This window comes from Salmo salar, chromosome 13 (genome assembly GCF_965601325.2).
Source record: "Salmo salar chromosome 13, fSalSal1, whole genome shotgun sequence".
In the NCBI taxonomy this organism is placed as follows: Eukaryota; Metazoa; Chordata; class Actinopteri; order Salmoniformes; family Salmonidae; genus Salmo; species Salmo salar.
The window spans coordinates 102,167,668-102,190,000 of NC_138303.1; the positions used below are offsets into that span (position 1 = coordinate 102,167,668).

At 39.9% G+C, this 22,333-nt stretch overlaps 3 protein-coding genes and 1 pseudogene across 4 annotated transcripts in view; 2 read left to right on the forward strand and 2 right to left on the reverse strand.

The window, feature by feature from the left end:
- The window catches only part of LOC106568399 (integrin alpha-2), a 60,827-nt gene extending 49,491 nt beyond the window's left edge, over positions 1 to 11,336 (forward strand). The window contains exons 20-29 of the mRNA XM_045692521.2: positions 4,936 to 5,077; positions 5,180 to 5,272; positions 5,376 to 5,452; positions 5,592 to 5,778; positions 5,892 to 6,002; positions 6,168 to 6,278; positions 8,518 to 8,631; positions 8,750 to 8,839; positions 9,045 to 9,161; positions 9,785 to 11,336. Coding sequence (XP_045548477.1) covers positions 4,936 to 5,077; positions 5,180 to 5,272; positions 5,376 to 5,452; positions 5,592 to 5,778; positions 5,892 to 6,002; positions 6,168 to 6,278; positions 8,518 to 8,631; positions 8,750 to 8,839; positions 9,045 to 9,161; positions 9,785 to 9,880 — 1,138 coding nt within the window. The 3' untranslated portion in view covers positions 9,881 to 11,336. The remainder of the gene's footprint in view (positions 1 to 4,935; positions 5,078 to 5,179; positions 5,273 to 5,375; positions 5,453 to 5,591; positions 5,779 to 5,891; positions 6,003 to 6,167; positions 6,279 to 8,517; positions 8,632 to 8,749; positions 8,840 to 9,044; positions 9,162 to 9,784) is intronic.
- Positions 11,337 to 11,438: 102 nt separating this feature from the next.
- Positions 11,439 to 19,113, reverse strand: LOC106568418 (molybdopterin synthase catalytic subunit-like; annotated as a pseudogene).
- Positions 19,114 to 19,347: 234 nt separating this feature from the next.
- Positions 19,348 to 19,679, reverse strand: LOC145860000 (molybdopterin synthase sulfur carrier subunit). Its single transcript, XM_082959714.1, is given in 2 exon segments — positions 19,348 to 19,474; positions 19,558 to 19,679. Coding segments are annotated over 2 exon segments (249 nt in total).
- Positions 19,680 to 21,218: 1,539 nt separating this feature from the next.
- The window catches only part of fstb (follistatin b), an 18,696-nt gene continuing 17,581 nt past the window's right edge, over positions 21,219 to 22,333 (forward strand). Inside the window, exons 1-2 of one of the 2 annotated variants that reach the window (XM_014138707.3) lie at positions 21,219 to 21,523; positions 22,202 to 22,333. The exon at positions 22,202 to 22,333 is cut by the window's right edge and continues 60 nt beyond it. In XM_014138707.3, the coding sequence (XP_013994182.1) occupies positions 21,430 to 21,523; positions 22,202 to 22,333 (226 nt within the window). In that variant the 5' untranslated portion in view covers positions 21,219 to 21,429. The remainder of the gene's footprint in view (positions 21,524 to 22,201) is intronic. The other variant, XM_014138706.3, reaches the window with a different exon arrangement.

Below are 22,333 nucleotides of genomic sequence, written 5' to 3' on the forward strand. Positions count from 1 at the left end.
CCCACCCCATAATAATATAGTGTCTTCATTATAAAGCACTGGAACAGTCCCACCCCATAATAATATAGTGTCTTCATTATAAAGCACTGGAACAGTCCCACCCCATAATAATATAGTGTCTTCATTATAAAGCACTGGAACAGTCCCACCCCATAATAATATAGTGTCTTCATTATAAAGCACTGGAACAGTCCCACCCCATAATAATATAGTGTCTTCATTATAAAGCACTGGAACAGTCCCACCCCATAATAATATAGTGTCTTCATTATAAAGCACTGGAACAGTCCCACCCCATAATAATATAGTGTCTTCATTATAAAGCACTGGAACAGTCCCACCCCATAATAATATAGTGTCTTCATTATAAAGCACTGGAACAGTCCCACCCCATAATAATATAGTGTCTTCATTATAAAGCACTGGAACAGTCCCACCCCATAATAATATAGTGTCTTCATTATAAAGCACTGGAACAGTCCCACCCCATAATAATATAGTGTCTTCATTATAAAGCACTGGAACAGTCCCACCCCATAATAATATAGTGTCTTCATTATAAAGCACTGGAACAGTCCCACCCCATAATAATATAGTGTCTTCATTATAAAGCACTGGAACAGTCCCACCCCATAATAATATAGTGTCTTCATTATAAAGCACTGGAACAGTCCCACCCCATAATAATATAGTGTCTTCATTATAAAGCACTGGAACAGTCCCACCCCATAATAATATAGTGTCTTCATTATAAAGCACTGGAACAGTCCCACCCCATAATAATATAGTGTCTTCATTATAAAGCACTGGAACAGTCCCACCCCATAATAATATAGTGTCTTCATTATAAAGCACTGGAACAGTCCCACCCCATAATAATATAGTGTCTTCATTATAAAGCACTGGAACAGTCCCACCCCATAATAATATAGTGTCTTCATTATAAAGCACTGGAACAGTCCCACCCCATAATAATATAGTGTCTTCATTATAAAGCACTGGAACAGTCCCACCCCATAATAATATAGTGTCTTCATTATAAAGCACTGGAACAGTCCCACCCCATAATAATATAGTGTCTTCATTATAAAGCACTGGAACAGTCCCACCCCATAATAATATAGTGTCTTCATTATAAAGCACTGGAACAGTCCCACCCCATAATAATATAGTGTCTTCATTATAAAGCACTGGAACAGTCCCACCCCATAATAATATAGTGTCTTCATTATAAAGCACTGGAACAGTCCCACCCCATAATAATATAGTGTCTTCATTATAAAGCACTGGAACAGTCCCACCCCATAATAATATAGTGTCTTCATTATAAAGCACTGGAACAGTCCCACCCCATAATAATATAGTGTCTTCATTATAAAGCACTGGAACAGTCCCACCCCATAATAATATAGTGTCTTCATTATAAAGCACTGGAACAGTCCCACCCCATAATAATATAGTGTCTTCATTATAAAGCACTGGAACAGTCCCACCCCATAATAATATAGTGTCTTCATTATAAAGCACTGGAACAGTCCCACCCCATAATAATATAGTGTCTTCATTATAAAGCACTGGAACAGTCCCACTCCATAATAATATAGTGTCTTCATTATAAAGCACTGGAACAGTCCCACCCCATAATAATATAGTGTCTTCATTATAAAGCACTGGAACAGTCCCACCCCATAATAATATAGTGTCTTCATTATAAAGCACTGGAACAGTCCCACCCCATAATAATATAGTGTCTTCATTATAAAGCACTGGAACAGTCCCACCCCATAATAATATAGTGTCTTCATTATAAAGCACTGGAACAGTCCCACCCCATAATAATATAGTGTCTTCATTATAAAGCACTGGAACAGTTCCACCCCATAATAATATAGTGTCTTCATTATAAAGCACTGGAACAGTCCCACCCCATAATAATATAGTGTCTTCATTATAAAGCACTAGAACAGTCCCACTCCATAATAATATAGTGTCTTCATTATAAAGCACTGGAACAGTCCCACCCCATAATAATATAGTGTCTTCATTATAAAGCACTGGAACAGTCCCACCCCATAATAATATAGTGTCTTCATTATAAAGTACTGGAACAGTCCCACCCCATAATAATATAGTGTCTTCATTATAAAGCACTGGAACAGTCCCACCCCATAATAATATAGTGTCTTCATTATAAAGTACTGGAACAGTCCCACCCCATAATAATATAGTGTCTTCATTATAAAGTACTGGAACAGTCCCACCCCATAATAATATAGTGTCTTCATTATAAAGCACTGGAACAGTCCCACCCCATAATAATATAGTGTCTTCATTATAAAGTACTGGAACAGTCCCACCCCATAATAATATAGTGTCTTCATTATAAAGTACTGGAACAGTCCCACCCCATAATAATATAGTGTCTTCATTATAAAGTACTGGAACAGTCCCACCCCATAATAATATAGTGTCTTCATTATAAAGCACTGGAACAGTCCCACTCCATAATAATATAGTGTCTTCATTATAAAGCACTGGAACAGTCCCACCCCATCATAATATAGTGTCTTCATTATAAAGCACTGGAACAGTCCCACCCCATAATAATATAGTGTCTCCATTATAAAGCACTGGAACAGTCCCACCCCATAATAATATAGTGTCTTCATTATAAAGCACTGGAACAGTCCCACCCCATAATAATATAGTGTCTTCATTATAAAGCACTGGAACAGTCCCACCCCATAATAATATAGTGTCTTCATTATAAAGCACTGGAACAGTCCCACTCCATAATAATATAGTGTCTTCATTATAAAGCACTGGAACAGTCCCACTCCATAATAATATAGTGTCTTCATTATAAAGCACTGGAACAGTCCCACCCCATAATAATATAGTGTCTTCATTATAAAGCACTGGAACAGTCCCACCCCATAATAATATAGTGTCTCCATTATAAAGCACTGGAACAGTCCCACCCCATAATAATATAGTGTCTTCATTATAAAGCACTGGAACAGTTCCACCCCATAATAATATAGTGTCTTCATTATAAAGCACTGGAACAGTCCCACCCCATAATAATATAGTGTCTCCATTATAAAGCACTGGAACAGTCCCACTCCATAATAATATAGTGTCTTCATTATAAAGCACTGGAACAGTCCCACCCCATAATAATATAGTGTCTTCATTATAAAGCACTGGAACAGTCCCACCCCATAATAATATAGTGTCTTCATTATAAAGCACTGGAACAGTCCCACCCCATAATAATATAGTGTCTTCATTATAAAGCACTGGAACAGTCCCACCCCATAATAATATAGTGTCTTCATTATAAAGCACTGGAACAGTCCCACCCCATAATAATATAGTGTCTTCATTATAAAGCACTGGAACAGTCCCACCCCATAATAATATAGTGTCTTCATTATAAAGCACTGGAACAGTCCCACCCCATAATAATATAGTGTCTTCATTATAAAGCACTGGAACAGTCCCACCCCATAATAATATAGTGTCTTCATTATAAAGCACTGGAACAGTCCCACCCCATAATAATATAGTGTCTTCATTATAAAGCACTGGAACAGTCCCACCCCATAATAATATAGTGTCTTCATTATAAAGCACTGGAACAGTCCCACCCCATAATAATATAGTGTCTTCATTATAAAGCACTGGAACAGTCCCACCCCATAATAATATAGTGTCTTCATTATAAAGCACTGGAACAGTCCCACCCCATAATAATATAGTGTCTCCATTATAAAGCACTGGAACAGTCCCACCCCATAATAATATAGTGTCTCCATTATAAAGCACTGGAACAGTCCCACCCCATAATAATATAGTGTCTTCATTATAAAGCACTGGAACAGTCCCACCCCATAATAATATAGTGTCTTCATTATAAAGCACTGGAACAGTTCCACCCCATAATAATATAGTGTCTTCATTATAAAGCACTGGAACAGTTCCACCCCATAATAATATAGTGTCTTCATTATAAAGCACTGGAACAGTCCCACCCCATAATAATATAGTGTCTTCATTATAAAGCACTGGAACAGTCCCACCCCATAATAATATAGTGTCTTCATTATAAAGCACTAGAACAGTCCCACTCCATAATAATATAGTGTCTTCATTATAAAGCACTAGAACAGTCCCACCCCATAATAATATAGTGTCTTCATTATAAAGCACTGGAACAGTCCCACCCCATAATAATATAGTGTCTTCATTATAAAGCACTGGAACAGTCCCACTCCATAATAATATAGTGTCTTCATTATAAAGCACTAGAACAGTCCCACCCCATAATAATATAGTGTCTTCATTATAAAGCACTGGAACAGTCCCACCCCATAATAATATAGTGTCTTCATTATAAAGCACTGGAACAGTCCCACCCCATAATAATATAGTGTCTTCATTATAAAGCACTGGAACAGTCCCACCCCATAATAATATAGTGTCTTCATTATAAAGCACTGGAACAGTCCCACCCCATAATAATATAGTGTCTTCATTATAAAGCACTGGAACAGTCCCACCCCATAATAATATAGTGTCTTCATTATAAAGCACTGGAACAGTCCCACTCCATAATAATATAGTGTCTTCATTATAAAGCACTGGAACAGTCCCACTCCATAATAATATAGTGTCTTCATTATAAAGCACTGGAACAGTCCCACCCCATAATAATATATTGTCTCCATTATAAAGCACTGGAACAGTCCCACCCCATAATAATATAGTGTCTTCATTATAAAGCACTAGAACAGTCCCACCCCATAATAATATAGTGTCTCCATTATAAAGCACTGGAACAGTCCCACTCACATACTGCAGGTATGTTTTAACATTCATTCTTACCCCCCTCTGTATATTTTTGAGTAAAATGAGTGTTGTGTTTTGCAGCTCATCTAAGATGTTGGTCAGCTTTAAGAACAAGAGGTTGTCCTTTACTGTGTCTGTGACCAACAAGAAGGAGAATGCGTACAACACCCGAGTCATGGCCACATACTCCAAAAACCTCTTCTACGCCTCCATCACTCCTCCAGTATGGATCAGCCTCTTTGATTTTTAGCATGACACCCACTATAGGATGACTATTTGCATATTTATCAGTAAACATTCCCTAAAATTGTGGGATTAATTTCAGAGTGATGAAACAGAGGTGAAGTGTAGCTCCACCCGAGAGACTCGTAGCCTCTCGTGCCAGGTGGGATACCCAGCTTTAAGGAAGAACCAGGAGGTAAGACCTGACGCCAAACAGAAAAACTATGGGCGTGTGTATAGGTCTCTCTCTCTCCCTGTCAGCCAGAGATCAACAAACAATACACATCTGTTCCCTGCAGGTGACATTCGTAATCAACTTTGACTTCAACCTGAATCAACTGCAGACCGAAGCCGACGTGAGCTTTGAAGCTCTAAGGTAGGAGTACACAGAACTTGCTTGTTTGTTGATCACATAGTAATCTCTCTTAGTCCTATGGATCTTCTGTTACATGACTGATTGATTGACTGATTGATTGATTGATTGATTGATTGATTGATTGATTGATTGATTACAGTGACAGCACAGAGGTAAACCCCTCAGACAACCAAGCCTCTATCTCCATCCCTGTCCACTATGATTCAGAGATCGCTCTCTCCAGGGAAGCAAATCTCAATTTCTACGTGGTTGACATGGACAATGAGGTGAAGACCACAGTGAATACTTTCAATGACATCGGCCCTGAGTTAAAATTCTCTCTGAAGGTGAGAAATAATGCACAAACAGGTACACAGTCATTATGTGTCAGTCAGTCTGTGGTAAAATACTTCCCCCTTGTGGTAGAAATGGTAAGACAAGTGTTTTCTCTTCTGTTCAGGTTTCTACAGGGAATTTCCCAGTGAATATTGCCTACCTCACAGTCTCATTGCCCAGCTATACAGCAGGAGGCAACCCATTACTGTATGTGACAGGAGTCAACACTGCACCTGTGAGTAAAAATAACCAGTCAACCTGTCTCTAAATAACTAGGCATGGCCCAGGGTTGCTGGTTCAAATCCGAGGTTTGATGGGGAGAATCTGGCAAGAATTACCTTTCTGATGGACTTAGTTATATTTTAAAGAGATTGACTGTTGCCCTCTTGTTGTTCTGCAGGCTGGAGATGTTAGCTGTGAAGTAGATAGCCTCGTCAATCCTCTGAAGATCAGTGAGAAGCCTTACACATCATCCTTCTCCAAGGAGAACCTTATGGGCACAGAGGAGCTGGTGCGTTTGTGTGTGCATTCCTGTGTGTATTTTTTGTGACAGAGAGAGACAAAGATAGATTCACAGTTTTACATCTAATGATCTCCTCTGAATGCATATCAGGGTCATTCCTACGATGGTTCACAGTTTTACATCTAATGATCTCCTCTGAATGCATATCAGGGTCATTCCTACGATGGTTCACAGTTTTACATCTAATGATCTCCTCTGAATGCATATCAGGGTCATTCCTACGATGGTTCACAGTTTTACATCTAATGATCTCCTCTGAATGCATATCAGGGTCATTCCTACGATGGTTCACAGTTTTACATCTAATGATCTCCTCTGAATGCATATCAGGGTCATTCCTACGATGGTTCACAGTTTTACATCTAATGATCTCCTCTGAATGCATATCAGGGTCATTCCTACGATGGTTCACAGTTTTACATCTAATGATCTCCTCTGAATGCATATCAGGGTCATTCCTACGATGGTTCACAGTTTTACATCTAATGATCTCCTCTGAATGCATATCAGGGTCATTCCTACGATGGTTCACAGTTTTACATCTAATGATATCCTCTGAATGCATATCAGGGTCATTCCTACGATGGTTCACAGTTTTACGTCTAATGATCTCCTCTGAATGCATATCAGGGTCATTCCTACGATGGTTCACAGTTTTACATCTAATGATCTCCTCTGAATGCATATCAGGGTCATTCCTACGATGGTTCACAGTTTTACATCTAATGATCTCCTCTGAATGCATATCAGGGTCATTCCTACGATGCGGTGCCTTTTGGAACTCATAACTTTTGAGGAAAAAAGTATATATATTTAAAGGACAAATAGCATTCTAATCAGAAAAAGGACATATTGAAAAACATATTGGTCAAGGTCAGGCACTTGTTTCTTTTTTCAGGTTCTTTTTATAACCTGTCAGCTGCATAATCCTAACAGGGTGGACATTTGGAGCCCAAATTCAAATCAAATCAAAATCAAATGTTATTGGTCACATACACATATTTAGCAAATGTTATTGCTGTTGTAGCGAAATGCTTGTGTTCCTAGCTCCAACATTACAGTAATATCTAACAATTCACAAGAATACGCATAAATCTAAAAGTAATAGAATGGAATTAAGAAATATATACATTTTAGGACGAGCAATGTCGGAGTGGCATTGACTAAAATACAGTAAAATACAGTATATACATATGAAATGAGTAAAACAGTATGTAAACATTAATAAAGTGACTAGTGTTTCATTATTAAAGTGACCAGTGATTCCATGTACATAAGGCAGCAGCCTCTAAGGTGCAGGGTTGAGTTACCAGGTGGTAGCTGGCTAGTGATGGCCAAGAAATGACACACAAAAAATAAATACTGCAAAGTTGCTTAGGAGCTAGAAGCAGTGCTGTCATGTCTGTCAATGCCATCTTTGTTCAAATTAGCCATAGCTCTGTGAGCAAGCAAGTTTGAGCTAGCATAATGTTGAACACTTGAACAGGATTTTAACTTCTCTATCAAACATATTTTAACATTTTGAAATGTTGTTGATTTTTCTCTATAATTAAGCCTAGCAGGGTGGAAATGTATGAGTGGGACATACATACTAACAACATCAAACATGGAAGAATACATAAAGCTGAGTGTTTATATTTATTTAGCTTTGCACCATTGTTTTCCCACCAAAGAAATGATGACACTTCCTGAATGTGGTGTCATTGTAGGAAGGGGTTGTTTTCTTAAATGGAGAATTACAACACTTCCTGAATGTGGTGTCATTGTAGGAAGGGTTGATTTCGTAAATGGAGAATTAAAACAAACTAACAGGGTGGAAAGGGATACCAGGGACACTCAGAAAATCTTAAATAAAATAATAATAAATACAATAATCATGAGGAAAAAAAACATTATTGATGAGAGAGAATTTAACCTGGGCTATAAAATAATGAAGATTTGATTTATGTTATTACTTTAAGGCTTATATTTCTTGTGGAAGTTGATGAATAACACCCGAGGACATGGCGAAAACACCTACATCCACTGAAACAAAGTGTTCAAAATGCAGAAAATTCCCTTTCAAGATCCATATTTTAGTTTTTTTTAAGGTAAAGGACACCTGACTTTTATATTTAAAGTCTTTTGTACTCCACATTTTACACTAAATAAGAAGTGATATTTCCTCGGGACAGAAAAGCCACCGCATGGTAGGAATGACCCATCTATTGTTTTCGGATTCTTCCAGAACTGTAAGACAGCCAAGTGCCAGCCTATGAAATGTGTCCTGAAAGACATGGGGATGATGAGCGATTTCTTTGTGAACATGACCACACGGATATGGAACGGTACCTTTGCTGCTGTAAGTATAGATAGACAAATTCATCTGTTCCTCATCATTTACATGCTTGCTTCTCCTCCTCTTTAATGGTGTCCAGACATCACCTCATTAATCCTCCTCTTGTGTTGTCTCTGAGCAGTCCTCATTCCAGTCCACTGTGCTGACTGTGAGCACAGAGATAGAGACTTCCCAACCTGAACTTCTGGTCATCTCTCACAAGCACCTGACGGTACTGGACTAATACATAAAATACTTTTAAATACACCTTAATGTTATATCTCTGATGTCCAGGCAGAGTTTGTTAATTTGTACAAGTTCAATGTGTTTAGATGACCAGCATATTAACAGCTACACTCCTTGTATTGCCTGACTGCTGGTGTGAAACATCCTGCCTTCTCCTGAACGCTGTCATCTGTCTCCTGACCTGTCTGCAGGTTGGCGTCACCATCAGTAAACCAGGGGTGAAAGGGGAGATCCCTGTAGGCGTTATTGTGGGCAGTGTGATTGGAGGCCTGCTTCTATTGGCTCTCGTCATTGGCCTGCTTTGGAAGGTATGTGCCAGTCTTTTGCACTTTATGATGTAAAACTCTCTTATACGGAACTACTGAAAAATAGCAGATGCTCTGAGCTATCCTAACAAGACCAGCTATCCTTACTTCTATCACGCCAGTATCCCTCCACATTGTAAATATGGTATTAGAACTGACCCTGTATATACAGCGCTCTCTGTAATTATTGGGACAGTGAGGCATTTTTTCTTATTTTGGCTCTATACTCCAAAGGTTTGGATTTGTCTGCACTTTAACCTCATGGTCATTGTTTGATTTCAAATCCAAACTTTTGGAGTATAGAGCCAAAATAAAAAATTTAAAATGCTTCACTGTCTCAATTATTATGGAGGGCACCGTAGCTTCTTACTTTGTCGTGTTCTTATTGCTTAGCGTGTGTTTTTGTTCTACCTTATTTTTAGTGTTACATTGATATTGATTACTGCATTGTTGGGTTTGGAGCTTGCAAGAAAGGCATTTCACGGCACTTGTGCATGTGTCATTAAAAACGTGAAACATGAGATTCTCTTACGTCATCTCTTATTCTTCCTTCACGTCTTCTGTTTGTGTGCCTTTCTCTCCCTCTGTCTCACTCTCGCTCTGTCTCTCTCTGTCTCTCCTCCCAGTTTGGTTTCTTCAGGAGAAAGTACCAGCAGCTGATGAAAAACACTGATGAAGACCAGGCGGAGACCGAGGGTCTGCAGGAGAACGCAGCAGCGTGAGAACCAGGCGCAGGAAAGAACCCATCTTAGAAACTACAATGTGCCAACAGACTGAGAACACAATGACCAAAGACCACAACCACAACCACACACAAACTGAATAAACATGATTTGTACATATATATTGAGCAAATGGCTTGTTAGTGGATGGGGCTGTTTGGGTGGTGGCTTTAACATGGTTTTGGTTGTGGAGTGAACGATTGCTTGGAGTGAACAGAAACACATTGTTTGAGCGTGTTAGAGAGTGTGTTTTGATTGGGACCAAAGAGACAACAGATTTTATTAGTGGAGGTAACATGATTCTCTAACCACCAAACACTTCCAAGCGAAGACCCTGTTATGTCAGCCATCTTGGACCCTCCATAGGGACGTTATTTATCTACAGTGCATTTTTGCTGGCTGAATTCATACTTCAGTACTGGTATTCCTTTTTATATATCTTCACGGAATTGTTGAGGCCTATTGTTGAGTATGAAGCTTGTGTATAGTAATTTGTCATATCAATTGATGTTATTGATATCAATTGTTGAAAAGCACAGTAGTATACTGTAAATAGCCTTTCAAATGGATATAGACAATAGTTTACACATGAGAGATTATGGACGTTATCATATCATAGCATGTTATCATATGCTAGCATATGACGTTCTCGGTGCTTTACATGGCAGTGGGAGGCGTTTGGCATTATGTTGATGCCGAGGCATCCTTTTTTGTGAAAGAGAAATTTACTTGAATATCAAAATAATAATAGAACATCAACAACCCATACTTTCACTGAGGCACTTCCTGGCTTTGAGTATCTCAGTCACTGTTTTACAGAGACAATGCTGTATAATTACCCCAGCCATACAACTGCCTTGGGAGACACTGTGAAGATGCTGTCTTTAGAATATACACTGTATTCAAATCATATTCATGTAAAAATTGATTCATTGTACTATTTGTAAAAATGTAGTGATCTTAATCAAAGAAAAGCAGAGTTATTGATTGTGTAGAAAATAAGTATATTTATTGTGTGGTTTCTATATTAAATATGTATCATTCAAATACTTTATTATCAATAGATAAAACATAACACTTAAACAAGTGTTTTACTTATTCCCTACATAGCTATGGTGAAAATGCAATATTAGAAGCGCTTACTGGTTAATCCGTTTATTTTGTACAGTCATTGTATCATGATTGAGAGAAACAACAGCAAATAATTCACTGTAGGATACAGACAGTAGCAAAGACTAAACTCTCTGCGATAATGTTTATGAGATCTATTTTTGAACTGATATTTTTCCAGGTGTATTTTCTAAGGGTACATATCACTTCCTTCATTACAATTCTCGAGCATTCATCTTTTTTTATGACAATGTTATTGTGTTCATTGAAACTTTTGATTTTCAAAGTATTGTAAATATGCTGATGGGGAATATGATTTCATTAAAACTTTACGTACATAAAAGTGTGAATGACTTCATTTTTGTATTGTTAGGGACAACTTTAGATTTACTGGTACTGTGTGTGATCTAATATTTGTCATAGAAAAGCTCCTAGATGAGGTCAGAGGTCAACTCTGTTCTGTCCACTGGCACTCCTTGTTCTCTTTCCAACAGGACTCATCAGCTTCATACACCTCCTACCAAAGACAGAAAAAAGACCCCAGTATTAGCTTCCCGTGGAACTAATGCTGCGTTCATAACCAAGTGGAAGGTGGTAATTACCAGTTGAGAATTCGTAAATAGCAGTTCAATACATTCATGTGCGTTGAACTCATTGAGAAACACTGATTGGCTAATGGCCAACAAGCTACGTCAACCTTAAACTAGAGCTATCATGATTTTAAACAAATTATAATGTTAAAAACCATACTCATAGATTGCTTTTTATGACTAAATTTTTTGTTGTTAAATTAAACTGCCGAAAATGCTGTTATAGAGGTAATTTCTTTAGTAGGTCCTTTCAGAGGTCAGAATGTAGGAGAAGTCTGTGATCAGGATGATAGAAATTACCCACTAGTAATTACCAGTTGGAGGGGCGTTCAGTTGGATTATTCCCAGTCCTATGTGGTAAATACCACCTTCTCACTTGGTTATGAATTCAGCATAATGCACCAATTCAAACTGTGTCAGACAGGCTTCAGCCAGGCTCTGGAGCCATGTGACTGTCACTTGACAATGATTAGTTTCACGCAACTCTTACTTAATGAATACCCTATACCTTGTAAACATTATGCAGAGCATTGTACAAAGTACACCATACATACATTTTGTAAACACTTTACATTAAGTTGCTCTTATACCTGTGTAGTAAAAATGTAATTATTACTATAGTACTGTAACAACACTGTATTAACACATATAGCATGTCCGTGATGACAATAACTGGTCATCTGTAGCTCAGTTGGTAGATCACGGTGCTTGTAGCTCAGTTGGTAGATCACGGTGCTTGTAACTCAGTTGGTATATTATGGTGCTTGTAACTCAGTTGGTAGATCATGGTGCTTGTAACTCAGTTGGTATATTATGGTGCTTGTAACTCAGTTGGTAGATCATGGTGTTTGTAACTCAGTTGGTAGATCACGGTGTTTGTAACTCAGTTGGTATATTATGGTGTTTGTAACTCAGTTGGTAGATCATGGTGTTTGTAACTCAGTTGGTAGATCATGATGTTTGTAACTCAGTTGGTATATTATGGTGTTTGTAACTCAGTTGGTAGATCATGGTGCTTGTAGCTCAGTTGGTAGATCATGGTGCTTGTAACTCAGTTGGTAGATCACGGTGCTTGTAACTCAGTTGGTAGATCACGGTGCTTGTAACTCAGTTGGTAGATCACGGTGCTTGTAACTCAGTTGGTAGATCATGGTGCTTGTAGCTCAGTTGGTAGATCATGGTGCTTGTAACTCAGTTGGTAGATCATGGTGCTTGTAACTCAGTTGGTAGATGGTGCTTGTAGCTCAGTTGGTAGATCATGGTGTTTGTAACTCAGTTGGTAGATCATGGTGCTTGTAACTCAGTTGGTAGATCATGGTGCTTGTAACTCAGTTGGTAGACGGTGCTTGTAACTCAGTTGGTAGATCATGGTGTTTGTAACTCAGTTGGTAGATCATGGTGCTTGTAACTCAGTTGGTAGAGCATGGTGCTTGTAACTCAGTTGGTAGATCATGGTGTTTGTAACTCAGTTGGTAGAACATGGTGCTTGTAACTCAGTTGGTAGATCACGGTGCTTGTAACTCAGTTGGTAGATCATGGTGCTTGTAACTCAGTTGGTAGATCATGGTGTTTGTAACTCAGTTGGTAGATCATGGTGCTTGTAACTCAGTTGGTAGATCATGGTGCTTGTAACTCAGTTGGTAGAGCATGGTGCTTGTAACTCAGTTGGTAGATCATGGTGTTTGTAACTCAGTTGGTAGATCATGGTGCTTGTAACTCAGTTGGTAGATCATGGTGCTTGTAACTCAGTTGGTAGATCATGGTGCTTGTAACTCAGTTGGTAGATCATGGTGCTTGTAACTCAGTTGGTAGATCATGGTGCTTGTAACTCAGTTGGTAGATCATGGTGTTTGTAACTCAGTTGGTAGATCATGGTGCTTGTAACTCAGTTGGTAGATCATGGTGCTTGTAACTCAGTTGGTAGATCATGGTGTTTGTAACTCAGTTGGTAGATCATGGTGCTTGTAACTCAGTTGGTAGATCATGGTGCTTGTAACTCAGTTGGTAGAGCATGGTGCTTGTAACTCAGTTGGTAGATCATGGTGTTTGTAACTCAGTTGGTAGATCATGGTGCTTGTAACTCAGTTGGTAGAGCATGGTGCTTGTAACTCAGTTGGTAGATCATGGTGTTTGTAACTCAGTTGGTAGATCATGGTGCTTGTAACTCAGTTGGTAGATCATGGTGCTTGTAACTCAGTTGGTAGAGCATGGTGCTTGTAACTCAGTTGGTAGATCATGGTGTTTGTAACTCAGTTGGTAGATTATGGTGCTTGTAACTCAGTTGGTAGATCATGGTGCTTGTAACTCAGTTGGTAGAGCATGGTGCTTGTAACTCAGTTGGTAGATCATGGTGCTTGTAACTCAGTTGGTAGATCATGGTGTTTGTAACTCAGTTGGTAGATCATGGTGCTTGTAACTCAGTTGGTAGATCATGGTGCTTGTAACTCAGTTGGTAGATCATGGTGCTTGTAACTCAGTTGGTAGATCATGGTGTTTGTAACTCAGTTGGTAGATCATGGTGCTTGTAACTCAGTTGGTAGATCATGGTGCTTGTAACTCAGTTGGTAGATGGTGCTTGTAACTCAGTTGGTATATTATGGTGTTTGTAACTCAGTTGGTAGATCATGGTGCTTGTAACTCAGTTGGTAGAGCATGGTGCTTATAACTCAGTTGGTAGATCATGGTGCTTATAACTCAGTTGGTAGATCATGGTGCTTGTAACTCAGTTGGTAGATCATGGTGCTTGTAACTCAGTTGGTAGATCATGGTGTTTGTAACTCAGTTGGTAGATCATGGTGCTTGTAGCTCAGTTGGTAGATCATGGTGCTTGTAACTCAGTTGGTAGATCATGGTGCTTGTAACTCAGTTGGTAGATCATGGTGCTTGTAACTCAGTTGGTAGATCATGGTGCTTGTAACTCAGTTGGTAGATCATGGTGTTTGTAACTCAGTTGGTAGATCATGGTGCTTGTAACTCAGTTGGTAGATCATGGTGCTTGTAACTCAGTTGGTAGATCATGGTGTTTGTAACTCAGTTGGTAGATCATGGTGCTTGTAACTCAGTTGGTAGATCATGGTGCTTGTAACTCAGTTGGTAGAGCATGGTGCTTGTAACTCAGTTGGTAGATCATGGTGTTTGTATCTCAGTTGGTAGATCATGGTGCTTGTAACTCAGTTGGTAGAGCATGGTGCTTGTAACTCAGTTGGTAGATCATGGTGTTTGTAACTCAGTTGGTAGATCATGGTGCTTGTAACTCAGTTGGTAGATCATGGTGCTTGTAACTCAGTTGGTAGAGCATGGTGCTTGTAACTCAGTTGGTAGATCATGGTGTTTGTAACTCAGTTGGTAGATTATGGTGCTTGTAACTCAGTTGGTAGATCATGGTGTTTGTAACTCAGTTGGTAGATCATGGTGCTTGTAACTCAGTTGGTAGATCATGGTGCTTGTAACTCAGTTGGTAGATGGTGCTTGTAACTCAGTTGGTATATTATGGTGTTTGTAACTCAGTTGGTAGATCATGGTGCTTGTAACTCAGTTGGTAGAGCATGGTGCTTATAACTCAGTTGGTAGATCATGGTGCTTATAACTCAGTTGGTAGATCATGGTGCTTGTAACTCAGTTGGTAGATCATGGTGCTTGTAACTCAGTTGGTAGATCATGGTGTTTGTAACTCAGTTGGTAGATGGTGCTTGTAACTCAGTTGGTATATTATGGTGCTTGTAACTCAGTTGGTATATTATGGTGCTTGTAACTCAGTTGGTATATTATGGTGCTTGTAACTCAGTTGGTAGATCATGGTGCTTGTAACTCAGTTGGTAGATCACGATGCTTGTAACTCAGTTGGTAGATCATGGTGCTTGTAACTCAGTTGGTAGATGGTGCTTGTAACTCAGTTGGTATATTATGGTGCTTGTAACTCAGTTGGTAGATCATGGTGCTTGTAACTCAGTTGGTAGATCATGGTGCTTGTAACTCAGTTGGTAGATCATGGTGCTTATAACTCAGTTGGTAGATCATGGTGTTTGTAACTCAGTTGGTAGATCATGGTGTTTGTAACTCAGTTGGTAGATCATGGTGCTTGTAACTCAGTTGGTAGATCATGGTGCTTGTAACTCAGTTGGTAGATCATGGTGCTTGTAACTCAGTTGGTAGATCATGGTGCTTGTAACTCAGTTGGTAGATCATGGTGCTTGTAACTCAGTTGGTAGATCATGGTGCTTGTAACTCAGTTGGTAGATGGTGCTTGTAGCTCAGTTGGTAGATCATGGTGTTTGTAACTCAGTTGGTAGATCATGGTGCTTGTAACTCAGTTGGTAGATCATGGTGCTTGTAACTCAGTTGGTAGATCATGGTGCTTGTAGCTCAGTTGGTAGATCATGGTGCTTGTAACTCAGTTGGTAGATCATGGTGCTTGTAACTCAGTTGGTAGATCATGGTGCTTGCTACACCATGAAAGTGGTTGTGATTGCCGGGACCACCCATAATGTATGTATGCATGACTAAGTCGCATTTGGATAAAAGATCTGGTAAATGGCATATATTATTGTATTATATTATTATTACATATTATATTATAAACAACCTTCTTTGCTTATCTGTCTGTAACTACATGATAAGGTGTTTTTACCTTTTTCCATATGGGCACAGTGGCTTTCAGGGTGTTTTCACCTTCTTCCATATGGGCACAGTGGCTTTCAGGGTGTTTTTACCTTCTTCCGAATGGGCACGGTGGCTTTCAGGGTGTTTTCACCTTCTTCCATATGGGCACAGTGGCTTTCAGGGTGTTTTCACCTTCTTCCATATGGGCACGGTGGCTTTCAGGGTGTTTTCACCTTCTTCCATATGGGCACAGTGGCTTTCAGGGTGTTTTCACCTTCTTCCATATGGGCACGGTGGCTTTCAGGGTGTTTTCACCTTCTTCCGAATGGGCACGGTGGCTTTCAGGGTGTTTTCACCTTCTTCCATATGGGCACAGTGGCTTTCAGGGTGTTTTCACCTTCTTCCATATGGGCACGGTGGCTTTCAGGGTGTTTTCACCTTCTTCCATATGGGCACGGTGGCTTTCAGGGTGTCTATACAGAACTGCACTGCCTCCAGAGAGTTCCCTCGGTGAGGAGATGAGATGCCGATGATCACACTGGGCTCATTCACAGGCACCAGCCTGTAAAACAGAAGAATTCACTTAGTCTTGTAGCAGTCTCTCATAAAGTTACAGTTCCCCACACATAGTCTCACATAGTAACAGAGTTAATGTCTCAAAGTTACAACACTGTTATTAGTTAGTTAGTTAGTTAGTTAGTTAGTTAGTTAGTTAGTTAGTTAGTTAGTTAGTTAGTTAGTTAGTTAGTTAGTTAGTTAGTTAGTTAGTTAGTTTACCAGGAATGCGACAAGGAGAGTTGTGTGAAGCTCACCCCAGTCGATGATGGACACAGACGTGCCTGACAGTGGGTCATCTTGCCCTGATGTCTGTGTAGATCTTCCTGTGTTCTGATTGGGCCATGGAGACATTAGCTTCATACTCCAACTGCACCACCTTCTTCCCCTCAAAATTGTTCCTTGTTGTCCCTGAAATAATTCATTAATCACCATCATGGACATCCTGGCCTTGACTGAACATGTGTGAGCGACTGGGTTCAAACTTCCAACCAGGGTCTATTGTGTTCCACGAGACTGACTGTATTAGCCTGCTGAGCTAAAGCCTAACACAAGCCTTCAGTGTAAATGGGTGTGCTCTGATCAGTGGTGTAAAGTTCTTAAGCAAAAATATTTGAAAGTACTACTTAAGTCGTTTTTTGGGGTATCTGGACTTTACTATTTATATTTTTGACAACATTTACTTCACTACATTTCTCAAGAAAATAATGTACTTTTTACTGAACACATTTTCCCTGACACCCAAAAGTACTCTTTACATTTCAAATGCTTAGCAGGACAGGAAAATGGCACTTCTCATGAGAACATCCATGGTCATCCCTACTGCCTCTGATCTGACGGACTCACTAAACACAAATGCTTTGTTTGTAAATGACATCTGAGTGTTAGAGTGTGCCCCTGGCTATCCTTAAAAAAATGTTTTAAAAGTTATGGTGCCGTCTGGTTTGCTTAATATAAGGAGTGTGAAATTATTTATACTTTTACTTTTGATACTTAAGCATATTTTAGCAATGCAATATAATTTTGCTACTTCAGTAAAGTCTAAATGTTTTTGGTTTTAAATATAAGGGTTTTTATTTATTTTTACTATTTTCTACATTGTAGAATAATAGTGAAGACATCAAAACTATGAAGTAACACATATGTAATCATGTAGTAACCAAAAACGTGTTAAACAAATCAACATATATTTTATATTTCAGATTCTTCAAAGTAGTCACCTTTTGCCTTGTTGACAGCTTTGCACACTCTTGGCATTATCTCAACCTGCTTCATGAGGAATGCTTTTCCAACTGTGTTTAAGGAGTTCCCACATATGCTGAGCACTTTTTGGCTGCTTTTCCTTCACTCTGCGGTCCAACTCATCCCAAACCATCTCAATTGGGTTGAGGTCGGGTGATTGTGGAGGCCAGGTAATCTGATGCAGCACTATATCACTCCCCTTCTTGGTGAAATAGCCCTTACACTGCCTGGAGGTGTGTTTTGGGTCATTGTCCTGTTGAAAAACTAATGACAGCCCCACTAAGCGCAAACCAGATGGGATGGCTTATCGCTGCAGAATACTGTGGTAGCCATGCTGGTTAAGTGTGCCTTGAATTGTAAATAAATCACTGACAGTGTCATCAGCAAAGCACCCCCAAACCATCACACCTCCTCCTCCATGCTTCACGGTGGGAACCACGCATGCGAAGATCATCCATTCACCTACTCTGCGTCTCACAAAGACACGGCGGTTGAAACCAAAAATCTCAAATTTGGACTCATCAGACCAAAAGACATATTTCCACCAGTCTAATATCCATTCCTTGTGTTTCTTGGCCCAAGCAAGTATCTTCTTCTTTTTGGTGTCCTTTAGTAGTGGTTTCTTTGCAGCAATTTGACCATGAAGGCCTGATTCACACAGTCTCTTCTGAATAGTTGATGTTGAGATGTGTCTGTTACTTGAACTCTGTGAAGCATTTATTTGGGCTGCAATTTCTGAGGCTGGTAACTCGAATGAACTTATCCTCTGCAGCAGAGGTAACTCTGGGTCTTCCTTTCCTGTGGCGGTCCTCATGAGAGCGGTCCTCGTCAGAACACTTTTTTTGGTTACTACATGATTCCATATGTGTTATTTTATAGTTTTGATGTCTTCACTACTATTCTACAATGTAGAAAATAGTAAAAATAAAGAAAAACCCTTGAATGAGAAGGCGTGTCCAAACTTTTGACTGGTACTGTATACGAAGATGAGATATGTGTAAAGTCCCTACTCACCTATGAAGATGGAAATAGCGCCACAGGAGGGGCAGCTGAAGAGTCTGACACTGCATCCACAAAGAGCTTGTCATGGGTCAGCTTGACCAGGTCACTCGGACCCCTTCCTCCTTCCTCAGACATCTCTGTGTTAGGAATGAGGGATGAGGAAGCCAAAATAAGCAGTCAGGGGGTCATATAAGTAACACTGAAATTGGTGGAGATAGATTTCTGCTGGAAAAATAAACTATAGAGTAGATGAAATTGAGATCAGAATTCACCTTGATATTCTGAGATGGTGTAATTAACTATTGTGTGTTTGAGTTCTGGTACGCTATTGTTGACAGCAACATGTCTCACCTGAATTAAGAGGCCTATTTATCCCCCACTTAGAGGTGGAAGGACAGCAACCTCGCCACCGTCCCTCAGGCTCATGCGCTGGTCCCCAAGGGCCACATACTCCTGACGCACAGCCAAAACAAATGAATGGTGCACGGCAAACAGTCTGGGGAATAAAGACAATACATTACATCATGAGTTAAATGACAAATACCTCTTCGAATTCAACTTGTATGGTCTCTTATTTACCTGTGGTGTCTGTTGACAAGGTCCTCCCAAAACTCAAGGGTCATCAGTTCTGAAGGGACCCTGATCGTCTCTTATTTGTGTCCTGTCAACTCAGCACTTTTGGCGAAATACAACACTGACATCTATTATAAACGTAAAGACAGTAAGACACTAATCAATTGTAGTTCCACTCATGACAGAGAGACGCAAACAATTCAGATAAACCTTGAGCTGTCACTGTCATGTTGGAGAGTTCTGCAAATACTGGTTTCAAGCAAGCGCAATAGGCTGTTTAAGAGTGTTCATTTGCCAGGCTATTTGAAACCAGTATTTGCAGAACTCTCCAACATGACAGTGACAGCTCAACACTCTTAAACAGCCTATTGCGCATACTTCGGTAGTCATGAATGAAGTTGTATACACAAAATTGATCAAATGAATGTAGGCTACCACGTTACTACTGCCAGACCCTGAACCATCGCTCATCCTCGCAGTCAGCTGACTGGTATGCAGGAAATAGGACAGACCATTAGGTGTCACTCTAACGCATGTAGGCTAGACCCAAACAAATCAAAATTATGCCATAAAGAACATTTTAAACCACATTTTCCCCTCTATCATGCCTAGTTGATATGCGATGCTCGCTTCTTATTTTGTCTATGTCGTGTTGCTATTTGAGGTTTAGCATATATAAACTATGACTAATATGTATCGGTTGCAAAACGTTAGAAATTTCAATTTAACCATTTAACTGATTGTTAGAGGTTAGGTCATTCGATTCGATCATTTCAAGTATCACAAAATCATTGCTCTCTTGGCGCCCCTTGGCACACATTGGCACCAGCACTCAGAAACTGGACCAGGTGAGGTGCAGTTCTACGTGTCTACCAATGGAGGGCACACGATATCACCATTTGAAAGCAGAGCCGTTATGGTTGAGGACGTAAATCTAGTCTACCTGTCCAGAGGTGGCACATGTGAGGTGCCACCTGTTAAGGCGTTGCGACATATGGGGGAAGCTATTCACACTAAGGCAGCTCAACAGCTAAGCGTTGGCTAATGTATATGTTTATCTTTAAAAGCCTCTTTGTAGACGGGATTGGACAGCCTATATTTATATGTTTGACCCCAGAGAGCGAGGGCCAAACTACTCACCAATCTATTATTGGAATGGTTGTATTCCTGTGGCTATTATTATCATTTCTTATAGGCTATCTATCCACAGCAATGGAGAACTTACAAAGATTAACGCATAACCAAAACCGGCGTGGGCCGGTGGGTGTACTAGCCCACTTGGAGAAAAAAATTAACATATATTTAACCCTATTGTATTTGTATTTCTTGCGAATAACTCTGATAACGAATATACTGCATCATACGAACTTTTAATGACATCTCAAAACAGCTGTTATGACATTTTATGCAACTAAAATATTTGAGCAAACAACATCAAATGAATGTCGTTTCAGTAGGTGTACAATGAATGACACAGGTACAACTGTCAATAGAATTAAATGTGTGTTTAATGCCCTCTGATCAACATTGTGTTCTTGACAATCTCTTTACGCACCAATGTCGTCAGTACTCCTGCCCCCAAACCATTCTTTAAAATCCTTTAATGCACACTCACTATTGAGAAACTCTATAGAGTCTAGTTACTGTTCGGGACCTGATGAAGGGAAAACTATAAAACAAAAAACATCCCCCACCCCACCAATTTGAAGACCGCCCACTTCAGATATTGAGCTACAGACCCTTAAAGATTTGAAAAGAGAGACGGAGTCAGACAGTTTGACAGTCACTCACTGAGCTTTGCATCGCGTGCGCACAGACACAACTTCTCCGCTGCGCGTCAGGACTGCAGTCGTTCGCGCCACTCTGCCATCGGTTCCCATGTTTAGGATGCTACAAACACCACAGCTCCGTCAAGGCGTGATTGCGCTTTTCATGTGGTTCACTCACTTTATGGAGGACTACAAAGTCCAGGGTGAGTATGCTGTGATTGATTATGTGACCAGTTATATTGTTGAGTAAGGATGGTATAACTTTTTAAGGTCAAGTTGTAGGCGACATTGAAACATCAGCCAAGCTAGTTCAGTACATGTATCTTCCAAATACCTCAGAAGAAAATATGGGTTATTGTGTGGGTTGTGTGCTCATATTTGTCTTGAATGATTGGGATTGTGTCTAAAACTAAATATGTTAGATCTAATGTAGTTAATCAAAACATGCGATCAATTATAAAATTGCATGGGTAGGCCTAGTCTGAAAGAAAATCTATGACCAATTCGTAATGTACAAGCTTTATTGCATAATAGAGTCGGAGATTAGCCAATGTGACTTCCTATACCTTTACAAGTGGGTCATTCTCCTACAAGCTGAGCTGATAGCCTGAGACAGATGGACTGGTGGGTCCCAAGGAGGGGTGAGAACACGCCGCTCCTCCCTTGCGTCCTCTGGTGTTGGTCTTTACGCAATCAGAACACATTTGGCATAACCTGTATTGTAGAAATGTTCTCTAAACAAAAAAGTAGAAATGGATATATGGTGCTATGGGGAAAAGTTGGCGTTGTTTAAGATTTAGCATGCTCAAATAAGGCAATGCTCTACCGTTATACGCGTGCGCATACGATACTTTAATTGGTCACGGACCGTCTCTCTCCAGCGGGTAACTGCTGGTTGCAGCAGGGAAAGAACGGCCGGTGCCAGGTGCTCTACATGTCCGGGATGACCCGGGAGGACTGCTGCCGGAGTGGCCGTCTGGGCACCGCATGGACCGAGGAAGATGTGCCCAACA